General features: G+C 39.8%; 1 protein-coding gene across 1 annotated transcript; it reads right to left on the minus strand.

The window, feature by feature from the left end:
- Positions 1-711: 711 nt before the first annotated feature.
- Positions 712-9,394, minus strand: DHRS9 (dehydrogenase/reductase 9). The gene is made up of 5 exons (XM_053982640.1): positions 9,350-9,394; positions 5,064-5,394; positions 3,240-3,498; positions 1,859-2,022; positions 712-962 (listed from the first exon to the last, which is right to left on the minus strand). Exons 1-5 carry the CDS (start codon positions 9,362-9,364, stop codon positions 712-714), a joined length of 1,020 nt encoding a protein of 339 aa, XP_053838615.1. The 5' UTR covers positions 9,365-9,394.
- Between the last annotated feature and the right edge of the window lie 3,812 nt (positions 9,395-13,206).

A 13,206-nucleotide genomic window follows, 5' to 3' on the forward strand; every position in this document is an offset into this window, starting at 1 on the left:
ACCAATTTGTGAGCCTCTGGCCAAAAGCTTAAGAGATAGAAATAGTGTACAAAAGGCACAGTAACATCAGCTAATGTTTTGCCATTCTGAACATGCTCTGTGCAACTGAAAGAATTTGCTATAGCCTACTCTAATGACCTGTTTCATCTGAAAAGTGATCATTTTAACTTGCAAAACACACTGAGGATGAAGGAAATACAAATGCACATTGTTTTTGTATTTTCCCCATAAACTATACTAATATTAGGAAGACAGTTAAAGTTTGCATTTTGATACTCTGTTTGTATAAAACAGTGGAGTTTTGATTTTCCCTAGAATTGCATATCTGTAAAATTGCTTGTGGTTTTTTTCCTGCAGAATTGAATAATCAAGTGGTCAGATACATAATGGTAATTTCTGGAATATGCTGCAATAACTAGACTTCATTATTATTTGACTTCGTGTCTTGTGTGAATAGTATTAACTAGCTTTGTAGCTGAAAATTCTATGAATGCAGATCCTATAGAGGTATAATTTCTGAGCAACAGCCTTCAAAAACATGCTGGATTTACAAGCCTACCTGTGAACTCAGAATTTCAGGTAAGGTGGGGTGAGGGATGGAGAAAGTGTCTGCTGAAAAGAATTTTAACAATCTAGTAACTGGTAAAGAAGAGGACTTCTAGTTTTATTTGGATAAATATTTATTTCTGCACAGCTGATACTGTGTTAATACTAGACATTCATTAGAACTCCATGAACTGGTCTCCTGGTCTCTGCTGGAGCTGGAAACATAATACGCAACAGCATATCAGACAGACAGCTTGGGGCATAGGAGAGAAACAGCCAGAAGAACTTTGCATCCCATCCAGCTCTGTATCGTGTCCTGGGGTACTTTGCTATCAGGGCATGTTCCATGCATTTTATGACATTAGAAATATCATAGTCACACAGTCTTTTCACTGATGATCTTTGGGCTTTTATATCTGTAAACAAAAAAATAATCCTGAAAGAATTTATGCGCAACATCTCTGCAAGAGTGTTCTTTATATCCAAAGGTTTGGCTACAGCTTCAGGCTTGCTTTAAACGACTGTCTCGAGTGCTGAAAGCAGTATAGCTACAGCAAAGCAGAGACAATAAAGGCTGAAGTACACCCAGAAGTGCAATAAGCAAACACCTCCCTGGCCCATCCTGTGAGCCAGATGTTCCATACAGTATGTTCTGTGTCACACTGCACTAACTTTTCAGATGCCAATAAGCAATAAACGTAGCATATGGCCATAGCAGCTCGTTCCCACTGGGCATCCTACCTATAAGTATTGAGGGACAAGGAAAGGTAGCATGAGCTCGTATCTCACCAGTCTCATGTGTGAACTAATATCTCAGGCCTCATCTAACATACACACAGTGAAGAACAGTCAGTGATGGGTCCTTAATGAGCATTAATGATTTCTAGTAAATATTCACAGAATCATAGATAGGTTGAAGTTGAAAGGGACCTCTGGCACCAACCCCACTACTTAAGCTGAGTCACCTAGACCAGGCTGCCCAGGACATATCCAGATGGTTTTGAGTATATCCAAAGAGGGGGACTCCACAACTGCCCTGGGCAACCCGTGCTACTCCTCAGTCACCCTCACACTGAAATGCCCAGCAGGAACATCCTGTGTTTCAGTGTCTGCCCTTTGCCTTGAGTCCTGCTCCTGGACAAACTAAAAAGGGCTTGGCTCTATTGTCTTTACATCTTCAATTCAGGTATGTATATATACATATACACACACACACACACACACACACATATATACATATACATATATATATATATTTTTTTTTTTTGATAATATCCCCTCTGAGCTTTCATACAATCCTTTTTCTACTTACATTCAACTAAGTATGTTTCTCCATAGGAGTCCCTGATCTCAGGAGTCAGTCTGTTCCAAAGTTTGAAGAGGTATTTCTCAATAATATCTGAATTGACATCTTCTGCCTTAAAGAAACCATGCTCAACAATGCTTACTTTCACTCCAAAATGCCGCATTTCTATCCTAGAAGGAAAAAAACCCCAATTATCTCCCTGACCACTCAATAATGGCACAACTATGAATCATAAGTAAGTTGAAAATCTGTTGCATGAATATTTGAGAATTTGATTATTATCTTCATATATCAGAATTATTTTGAAAGGTTCAAATTAGATTCATAGCAGTGTACTTCATCTTTAAAAGCAGAGCAGACAACTGAGGAAAAAAAAGCAGTGTCAAGTAGAGTCACAATTCTCTGTGTGGTTTATGTTGTAAAGTGTGTAACAGCCAGGTGCATCTTAGTCATGTATTATCATACTAAAACTTTTGACAATTTCATATACAGTTTCATCCTTTTAGTTCATAGCAACAGCAGATTATTAAAGTGAGAAAAAGTAAAAGTGAAAAAGAATTCAATTGGATTAGAACTTTATTCTCTATTCTATGGCTAAATGGCTATGGTTAAATGATTAAATGTTAATGCAATAAAGGTTAGTGGGCTTCCTCATAGTATAGTTCCCTCTATGTAATTTCAAGTTGCAGTGCAACTCCTTTGGGGTGAAAATGACATCTTTGTCTTGCTGGGCAGCTCAAGAGACCCAGGCAGTGATGTTCTACAGTGTGTAAAGGAATGGACCACATGTACATTAGCCATTAGTTTCTATTTCTTTGGGGTATATGCTTTTTTAAAGTAAGTACTCATAATGGTTTGAAACCAGCTTTCCTAGTCATTCTGACCCATGAAGACTTGATTCACTGGGCTGGGCCTTAGCTTTCTAGAAGCAGTGCAGTACAACTGTTTCAGCAAAGGGTGTTCAGCCTAATTTTCTGAAGTTACAATTACCTTTGGTAGTGTGGTTGCTGTCTGGAATTGCCCAGCTCAGATTGTTTTGGAGAATTAGAACAAAATATACAGGCAAGTATAACTTGCCCAAGAACCTGGATGTCTCACCAGGCTATATTGTTGATTTACTTTCAGGTATGTACTGGATTTACACGCCTGAAATCTGCACACTAACAACTTGTCTGGGACATGAAAATTTTCCAAGTGCAGTTTCTCTCTGGGTCTGTCCATAGTACTGGAGACAGAAATCTTTAAAAAGTGACCAGTCCTGTTATTTTCCTTTTCCCCTTTAGGCAAGATTTCCAGAGAAGAATCAAATGGGCAAACATACAGTCACCCTTGCTCAGCATGCCTGGAATCTGTTCTTGGATTACTGCATGTGTTTCTGGCTACTCACCTTAAGGTGTCAGAGAAAGCTTCCATTCCCCATTTGGACAGACTGTAGCCACCCCCTACAAAAGCCATAACACCTTTGGCGTTAATTAGATTGACAACTCTTCCCTCAGCTTTTTTCAGGAGTGGCAGAAGCTTGAGTGTGATTTCAATCAATCCCAGCAGACTAACATCCAGGACTGAATGGAAGTCTTCAATCCTTAGCCAGTCGGTGGGTCCTACAGGTGCTGTTCCTTCAGCATTGCTCACCAAGCCAAAAAGCCCTAGGAGGAACGCAAAACCATTTATTTCAGTATATAGCAATATCTTACCCTGGAGTATCATGTGTGCATTGGGAACCAAGCACACAGTCTGCAAAAGCTTCAGTGAGATGAATACAGTTACCTGGGGTTTGCTTGGATGGTCTACTTTGTACATATGTTAGAATTTGCTGAAGAGCATGGGTAAAGTGTTAAAGGAAAACTATTTTATTTGGAGATGTGGGCCACCATGCTGAGCTTTATTATCCAGATCCGCTCAGGTATGTAGGCTCCTAATACGCGTTTGTATTCTTGTGAAAATCAAATAGTCTGCATAGAAGTGGAGAGACTGATTTTTCTGGTTTGGGTCTAAAGGTCAGAACCAAATGTGTAGAATTAGTCAATGCTTCTAAAGATACTGGTTTAGTCCTGTGTATTGATAATACTGCTTTACTACCTTTATAAATTACTCGAGGAACTTTAGATAAATAGTGACGTTTCCAAGAGTTTGCTGAGGACAGTCTGTGCCTGAGGGGAGAGGCCGAAAGTCCAGCACTCAGCCTCCATAAAGAGTCTTACACACTGTGGTGAAAGCATTAGCAGTGGCTGTCCTGGCTGGGAATGTGTGGCTTTCTACAAGTTGGGAGCAAGAGTCTGCTGGAGGGGGTAAGTGCTAATAATTTTGTTAAACTTGCTCTCAATCTCTGCATTCAAGAATGGTCTGGAATACTCATGATAAGGCCAAAAGCCTTTTACAAGTTTTGAGGAGAAAGTCTTATGGTAGAAGATACATGTTTTGCTGTTTTAGGTACTTAATTTATTAATAAGCCTACTGAATAGTTGGTATAACTGTGTGTTACAACTGGTACTTAAAGCTGTGACGCCCTTTGGTAGCCTTTTAGTCTGAGCTATCAATGCTGATAAATGTGTATTGCCACAGTTGAATATATTTACCATGCAGATCTTTTTAGCCTTTGCCAAACCCATCACTGAAGTCTCATAGCTATTCAAGGGTAAGCTCTTCCTCTTCTGCAGGAGTGCTCAGAGGTGTATGATAGGGGTAGTGAGAGCTACCTCTGTAACAACTCCAACAAAGCTGGCTGAAATTGCAAGTGTTTAACTGTTGCAGTCAGTGCAATTGTTAAGTACAATGAAAATGTCAGACTTATCCAGGTATGCAAAAATATACTCTTCTCTTTACTAGAGGAGGACTGCAGAGGCCCTGAACTAGCCATTTTTAATTGAGTGGGCTGAATTTGTCAGGAAAATTTTCTGCTACCAGTTAATAGCTTCCTTCCACTGACATTCTTCAACTATACCAGAAGGAGTTTAAAAACACACCTGGGAACAAACTGGTTTTAACAGACCAAGCAAGTAGATTTTTAGGTATCCTGTTGGTGAAAGCAATGGGCAGCATTGCTGGAGAGAATATCTTTGAACTGAGAGAAATGACAGAACTCAGGAGTGAATGTGTTTCATGAGTGAGATTAAAAATGCCTCTGCAGTGAGTAGGGAGGCAACAGAACTTTTAGCTAGACCAGATTTGGTTATATTGAATCATCTTTCTGGGAAGTTGCCTTGTCACTTACCCTTGCCAGCTGTCTGTTCAGTCACAAACACCACAGCCCTGGCAATGCTGTTGGAGTCTGTTAAATTCAGATTCACTGTCTTCAGTGAGAGTGAAGAGCAGCACTGTAGCTCTTGGCTTCCTTTTTCTGTGGCACATGCAGCAATGACACAAAATCCCTTTTTGTCAAGCCATTTAGCCAGTGAGTTTCCAAGTCCAGTGTCACAGCCTGTTATGAAGACATGCTCTCCATTCAGGTTTCTCACTCTGTATCTGTCCCTGATGATCCAGTAAATGATAAGAGAAAGTATGGAAGCCAAAACTGCTATGTGCAGTGAGTCTGAAAGTGAGAGCTACAAGCAAATAAGTTAATGTTGTAGAAGTGTAATGAAGCAAATGTGCTCGGCCAAACCTCCAGCTTCCTGAGACAACTCCTGTAAGGGGTTTTGTTTCTGGTTGCAGCCCTTCCAGACCACTGTATGTTAGAGGAGAGCGGGAATAGGAGCTTTGGCACAATGCGATCAGGATCCATGAATAATGTGCACCTTGACAAAACCTTCTGTACCTTTTTTTTCAATAGATTGTCACTGTTTTCAAGCTTTGCTGCCCAAACTTTCTAGTCAACTCTGTCCTTTAAGGACATTTCAGACTGAAAGGAATGACCTTATCTGTTCTGAAAGGTTTCTTTGTGGACATTGGTCAGTATTTATGCTGATATCAGAGAGAGAAATTCCCCTGGGGAAAAGGATGATTCTCTTTGACCACTTGTATGATGCGACCCAGGCTGCTTTTCTTATCTGTAACATGGAAGCAGAGTGATCCCAAGAACAACCCAAGAGAAGTGTAAGCTGCAGTGGTGATGACTAATTTGTTATGGGACTTGTGTTGTGTGACAGTGAGTGATTTGCTCTCTGCCCCTTAGACAAGGTAGACTTTGGGGCAGTGCCTGAATCTTCTGTCACAGTTTAGCAGCGATACAAAGCACAGCAGAACATACTATATATAAAGTGTGTTTGTATAAAGAAATGTGGAAATGCATGGAGATAATGCCTTAAAAAAAAAGGGCACTAAGGATACTCAAGGTTTCCTAACCTTGGTAACTGTTTACTAGTTTTCTATTTGTATTTTGGCTTTTACAAGAACTAAACCAAATTAATTAATTAAAGCCAATATTTATGGGGCATCCAATAAGCATATTCCAGACATCCTGTTAAGAGAAACTTTTTCACAGGTTCTAAGCAGTCACCTAGGCTCTAGTTACCTACATATGTGTAGATGTGCAGACATCTCACCTTTAAAATATTACATTCTTAAAGGCTGTCTTCTGTGTAACATTATTTCTATCTCAAGACATGAATATTAAAGGCACCTCAATGTATTAGGCTGTTTGCTAGAGCCTGTCTGTTGTTCTTGTTCCTACTGAGTTCATGAACTGATTTGCATTTATTCTGATCCTAAATTTTGCTGTCATGTCACCAAGTAGGTATGGAAGAAATCTCAGAATCTGACAGTGAATGGATGTTGAACTCTCCTTAAATAACTAAATCAGTTTCAAAGCTAATAAAGTATAACAAATGACAACATTCATTACCACTTAATGATATTTGAGTGCCTCAGTAGCCATCAATATGAACTTCTGAGCTATTGACTAATGATCTCTGATTTTAAATCATTAAGCAAATATATACAGGCAAGAGTTTTCTTCTCCTTCTACTGCAGTTTACAGGAGGGCTTTCACTGAATTTTTGGGATGTTTACACTGCTTATTTTAGTGGCCCATCTCACTGTTGTTTTGAGGTTGATGTAATCAGCCCTCTAGCTCAGGTACTTTGATTAGACACTTGGCTTTCTTGCTGTGAATGTCCCTCTTAAATTTGACAAGGATTGCAGTGTTCCTGAATGTGTGCACTTTGAAATCATCTTTGTGATTTTTCCCTTTGTTGGTGACATTTATTTCCTGAGGACTCAGAGAGTGCTCTGATAAAGTGCCACTACAACTAAGTGAAAGCACTCAGGCTAATGAAGGCCTTTGTAATGTAAAATAAAGTCTGAAAACAGAATGTTGCAGCAGCTGATCATGGATCCCCCAGTCCATTTGCAATGATGTTTCAGGCAATGACATTTATTTTGACTGCCCATTTAGAATTTGGAGAAGTGCTAGACACAAAAAGAGAGAGGAGCTGCTGTCAGCAGACTCTGGTAACCCTGTGCCACTAAATCACAGCAAGGTATTTGGCAAGCTAGTGCAGTGACATATATATACGTAACTTTAGGACTCAAGTTTCCTTTTTTCCAGTACAAAATTAAACAAAATAATTCAAGTTTTGCACAAACAATTAACTTAAGTGAAAACAGGACTTGTAAATCATATCTTTCTTTCTTGGCTGTATTGTAGGGAGGAAGCAGTGGGCAGTGAGCTTGCACTACTGGAAAGCAGTTTAAATTTGAAACTGGGCTCTCTAGATAAGTCCTGGAGTGTTTGACCAGGATGCCAACCTGGCTTCTGTAAGGTAAATGCCTAGAATTGCTCTGGTTAGTGTTAGCCACTCTGTTTATATAGCAATAATTGGCACAGAAGCTCTGTAAGACAAAAAACTCTAGGGGAGACAGCTGAGAGGGCAGCACTCTGGAGTCTCCACTGCTCTTCTTTTCCCTGACAGCCCTGGGCCAGTGTTACCAAGTCTGTATTTCCTAACTGCCCAGTACTTGCCACATACTAGCACTCCTTCTCCAGTAGCACAGTGACCTGAGCATCATGGTAGGTTTGCTCTGCTGGAGCGATCTGCCATTATCTATTCTGCTAGATTATGTCATTACTGGAAGGAGCCTGGGGTCAGGACCAAGAGAAAAAGTCTCAGTTTAAGTTTTCTTAAAAGAAAATCCTCTAATTCTGTGAATGTACAATGTTATCCAAAATATCTCTTGTTTGATAATTGTGAAGTTCTACAAAAGCCAAAAAAAAGCCACTTGGCTTCCAAGATCATATTGATTTTTAAATAGCTGCATGGAGTGGCAAACAGTGCATTTCCAGAGAAAATGTCAGCATGATATTTCAAGAGTATTGATCTACCTTCATAAATATTGCATTTGGATTAATAATGTAGCCAGTAAATAACTAAAGGCAAATTCTATTTTCCCTCAAACTTTGATATTTGCCTGGCAAATTTCTTGTGTGATAGAGCTTGGCTTCTTGTGCCTACACGTGTGCCATTATAAAAGCAATTGATTTTAGAGAAAAGCAGCATGACTGCCTTGAGAGCCCTCTAAGATCTCTAGATGACTGCAAAGTACAGCATCCCTCTGCTGCTCTGCACTAAAGGAAACTGAAGCACATAGACCCCATTATCGAAGGAGGGTGTTAATTTACTCCCACAGGAAGTTTGCTTATGCTAAAGAATTTCAGGCTGGGGTGAAGAGTGGGGCCTGTGTGTGCTTTGGATTCCTTCACCCTCCACTGTGCAGGCAGTGCTAAACTCCAGAAGTCAGTGCTCTGCAATGGGTAGAATGACCTGCCAGGCATCCTGAGGAAGAGCTGCCAATGGGAAATTTAGGTCTATGGTTCTTCAGAATGAGCACTCACACAGCACACAGTGGAAGGTTTATATATAACAGGCAGCCCACTGAAAGATCATCCAACAACTCTCCAGAGTCACTCTTCCATAGCTACAAACCTCTAGTTTTCAGTTAACTAATTGAACAAACTGGCAGACACAAAACATCAGATCTCTTAGGTGAACTATTCCTGCACATGCAGAGCTTTGCACTTCCATTTCACAGAAAAGGAGTGCTTTTTGGTAAGCTGTGTAAATATGTGATAATTTTGTTTGGTGGTCAACAAATAATTTAGGATCTTTATTAATATGTTACCTGTAAAGAAGTACACCTCCAAACTCTCCTACACAGCATTTTGTAGGGAGATTAATGTAGTCTGGTACAGTGAGTTTTCAGCTGATGGAAACTCTGTGATTGTATCTTCTTTGTATGGCTTGCACTTCACGTTTTTACCACAGCATCATAAAAGCCCATGGAAAACAAAACCATTTAAAATCTTAGGTCACCAACCTACTATTTGAAAATTGAAGTAGGGAAAGATTCCACATATTGGGAAGAGCATTTCTCAGTTAGCATTTTATTCAGACACTGTAGGTACTAAGATAAGCAACAATTGTTAAAATTACTCTAGAAAGGAAGGGATTGCATATTCTCTTGTCTGTGCACTAGAAAACAAATGTTTAGCTCTCTTAGATATCCTGCAAATGCATGTAATAGGTACTGCTCACTATAACAGGAGATGTAAATTCTACTCACATTCTGGGGAGACATCTGCAAGCTCAGTCTATACCTCCACGTGCTTATGAGTTGCCTTCACCAGTTATTTCCAGTGTCAGACTGTAGAAACAGCCCAATTTGCTCATAAACTTGTGTGCCAAGACCTTTTTTAAAAAAAAAAAAATCTTATAAATTCTGTGTCTGGTGGTACTTTTCTAATCAGCACATCAGCAGGGCCCCTCTGCCTGCTATTGCTAATGACTTGTACTGTGATCTGTCTATTTTAGGGATGTACTTGGTATTAATCTTCTGGCTATGCTCTATGCCTGCCTCACTTACCTATGTTGTATAAGCATTGCTGGCTATATATAGTGATTTAAAGAGCCTGGAGGATTGTCAAGGCTCATTAAGGAGAACTAATCTACTGAGCTGAAAGGACTGCTCTGTGCTTTGTGGTGAAATCAGCAGGAGTCCTTCTGTTGATTTAATAGAGCTTGCTTCAGACCTCCCGCTTTTCTTTTGCATGTGAACTTAGTTATTGTTGATGTGACTTAATATCTTAAAATACCTATTTATGTATGAAAACTGTCATGGATTAAATTATTTTTACTAGTCTAGGGGCAGTTTTTTGATATTAGGAACAAACCAATTTCAACGTTTCTCAAATAAATGCTCAGATACTACAAACTGTACAGAATCTCTGCAGTTTGAATGGTCACAGATGCTAACATATCTGTGTATCTTGCTGGGTGTCTTGTTTGCTTAATCTTTGGCCCAGAATCTGGTGGGCACTTCTGATCCAGCTCTGAGTACTACTGCGTAAACATAGCAGCAGAATTTCTTTTCCCTTCACAAATCTCTTCACTCACAGTGCTCTGCAGTGCCAGATGCTGCAGTCAGCAAGGAGGCTTGGGCAAAGACCATTCTCAACAGCAAATTGATGAATGAGCTTTCTTGTGAAAATTGATTTGAAACTAACTGAATGAGTAGGAAATTAAAACTGAGGAAACTAAGTAAAGTGGTAGGATGGAGCTGGAAATGATCTTGCCCATACAGTTGAGTGGATGATGGTAATGGCAGCCTGTCCCAGACTGGCTGGTGACATGTGGTCTGGCTGGTCCCTGAAAGAGCTGCAGAGTTCTTAGTTCGTCCTCTACCTGCTGGGCAGCTCTTCCCCCCCAGTTTCTCTCCCAGCTCTCCTTGGCTTGGGCCTGGAAATTCTTTCTTCTTTTGCCACTTGTGAGTGCCACAAGCTGTGGTATTGGTTGTTACTGTACTTTCAGCACTCTTGGGGCAGTCAGGAGCTGCATGCATCTTGCTGGAGATGTGGAGCTCAACAGATGCTGGCAAAAATTTTCTCTGCAGGGCAAGCCTGCCTGAAGTGCCTGCATAGCCCTGTCTGGCCTGATTCTAATGATGGGCTCTACCGTGTGGTTGGAATGACCACGGAAGAGCGCTCCACCAGCATGCAAAGCCTGTTGCAGGCAAACACTGCTCAATCAGTGTCAGGTCAGGGATCCTGCTATTGTGGGTAGCAATCCTTTGCCATGCAAGGGTAGGAGAGAAAAGCATAAAAGGAGTTTCTCTCTACTGTTGTTTTTTTATGTTTTTTTTTTTTTTTTGTTTTTTTTTTTTTTCTCAGTAAACTGCTTTTGAACTGCAAAAGGTAATTTCAGAAAGCTGAACAGAACCTGCTTAGCATCTCAGAGGATATTAAAATGGGGAATTTTCCCAATAAATTCCCTTCTTCACAGAGTATCCTCCAACTCTCTCAGATCACAGCATGTGGGGGACCTTACTGGAAAAGAAATCACATAAGGAAAATCTGAGCTCTATTCCTAGTTTTCTGTTAGCTTGGCATGAGACAGGCTTTTCTCTGCAGAAAGCAGACCTTGATTGATTTCCTATTGATTCCTTAGGTGTATTTTGTAATGAAATCTCTGACTCTTAGAAAGGAAAAAATGCCATTCTTGAACCATAACACTGGGGAAGGAAATTTCATTCTCCAGAGAAAAGCAAGAAGCTAGAATTATTCCTGCTGGACAGGTGAAGGTGTTGAAGCACACACTGTGCTGACTCTAGCAAGTTAACCAATCCAGGTTCTGTGGATGCAATCCCCCAGGACATTCTGACCTTGTGGACGTTATGGGTCTTCCCCCATGAGATGTCCCTTCTAGTCCTTAAAAACATATGTCTAAATATGTTTTCACCTGCCTCATACAGCCTTGTGAACAGGTCAGATTTTGCTAGTCATAACACAGCACACCATGGTTTGCTTCTTTCCAGAAATCACTGGCTTCTTTTGCTGGCATTTGAGAAGATGAGGTGTCTGGTCCCAGGAGAGTAAATGTCAGCACAATCTGGTCCTCCATACAGTTAGAAATAATACATTAGGCAAATTATATTTTTCCTACATTTATAATTTAAATAATGTATTTACAGGTAGTGTGCCCTGTCTCAAATCCTGTTTATATTTTCTTACAAATGTTAACATTTGCAGTGATAGTGTCTCACAGCAGCTGATGATATACTTGTGGTCTGACAGGGACTGAATTCAATCAGCTGAACTTTAATTCCTAAAGATAAAGATCAGAATAGATGGTGTCATTTCACAGTTTCTTTGTTTCCCTAATCAATCCTTTTAACTGAGTAATCTTGGTGGAGAAAAGATAAAAAGCTTTAGCTTCTAAAAAGCCTCTGTGTGAAACAAAAAAGTCCAAGGATCAAAAGACAAACAGCCCCTGCTCCAATAGGCTTTGCAAGTGTCTGTTTGACAGGTACTGAATGGTTGGTTCATCACTGGGGCTAGCAGAAGAAAGGGACTTGATTTCCGTTTGATTTCTAAATAAAAAAGCAAACAATAATGACAGAAAAAACACATTGAACACATTGACTACATCAGCAGATAAAAGTTTTTCTGTTTGGGAGTTCACTCAAAACTACATGCCAACATGAATAATTAATCTTTAACTGAGATTTGAATAAATCTTTCTAGACCAAACATGTGTTGATAGTCATATTGTGGTGCAGATGCATTTAAGATTAGCTTTTCATATGACAGTATTTCCAAAAAGTCAGAATTATGAGGAGATATAATGCTACTTTGCAAGGCTTTCTCAGTGAGATATGTATTGCTTCTTTTGACAAAAAAGTCTGGAAATTGCCTCGCCTTTTTGAAAGTACTTCTTTCCATATTGCATTTTAATATCAGGGAGAAGCTTACTTCAAATAACTTCTTTCCCTTTTGTAATCTTTGCTGGGTTACATAATGCTGTTTTGAACAGTCTGGGTTGAACACAACAAACCTTTACTCCAAAAGCTTTCATATCTTTCCTGAAGGCAGCCCTATGATTTAATTGCTGTAGACATTATTAATATTTATACTGTTGGATTTTTTTCTGTACTAACACTTCTATTTCTGTCATTATATGGCACTCAGCCCACAAATACTGCAAGGTTAATTCATGATTCATGTGAACTTTCAGCTTGTTATCCATAAATGAAAGAGGGGTGAGCTATCTTACCTGCTTCCCAGAGTGAGAATGTGCATGTACAGTAGCTGACAGTGTAATTCAGATCCTAGTTCTCAATGCAATAGGTCATTAGTTATCTGACTTGTCTGAAAGGCTGGCTGGCTGCCTAAATGCAAGTATGTAGCACCAATTTACATATCTTAGGAAATCCCTTCTTTAGGGAAAACCTCTGGCTGGTGGTAGGGTTTCTCCTGGCCTATCTGGTATCTATCAGTCCTGTGTAAGTGTTCTGGTATCTAAAATGGCACTATTTGTTTTGAGACACAGATGACTGCAGACAGACTGGACCTTGGCATTTTGCAATGTAAAGATCTACCTGTATTTTTTAATAGAGGCCATAAACAAACAAACAAACAAAACCCC

The sequence above is a fragment of the Vidua macroura genome, chromosome 7 (assembly GCF_024509145.1).
Source record: "Vidua macroura isolate BioBank_ID:100142 chromosome 7, ASM2450914v1, whole genome shotgun sequence".
Taxonomy (NCBI): Eukaryota; Metazoa; Chordata; class Aves; order Passeriformes; family Viduidae; genus Vidua; species Vidua macroura.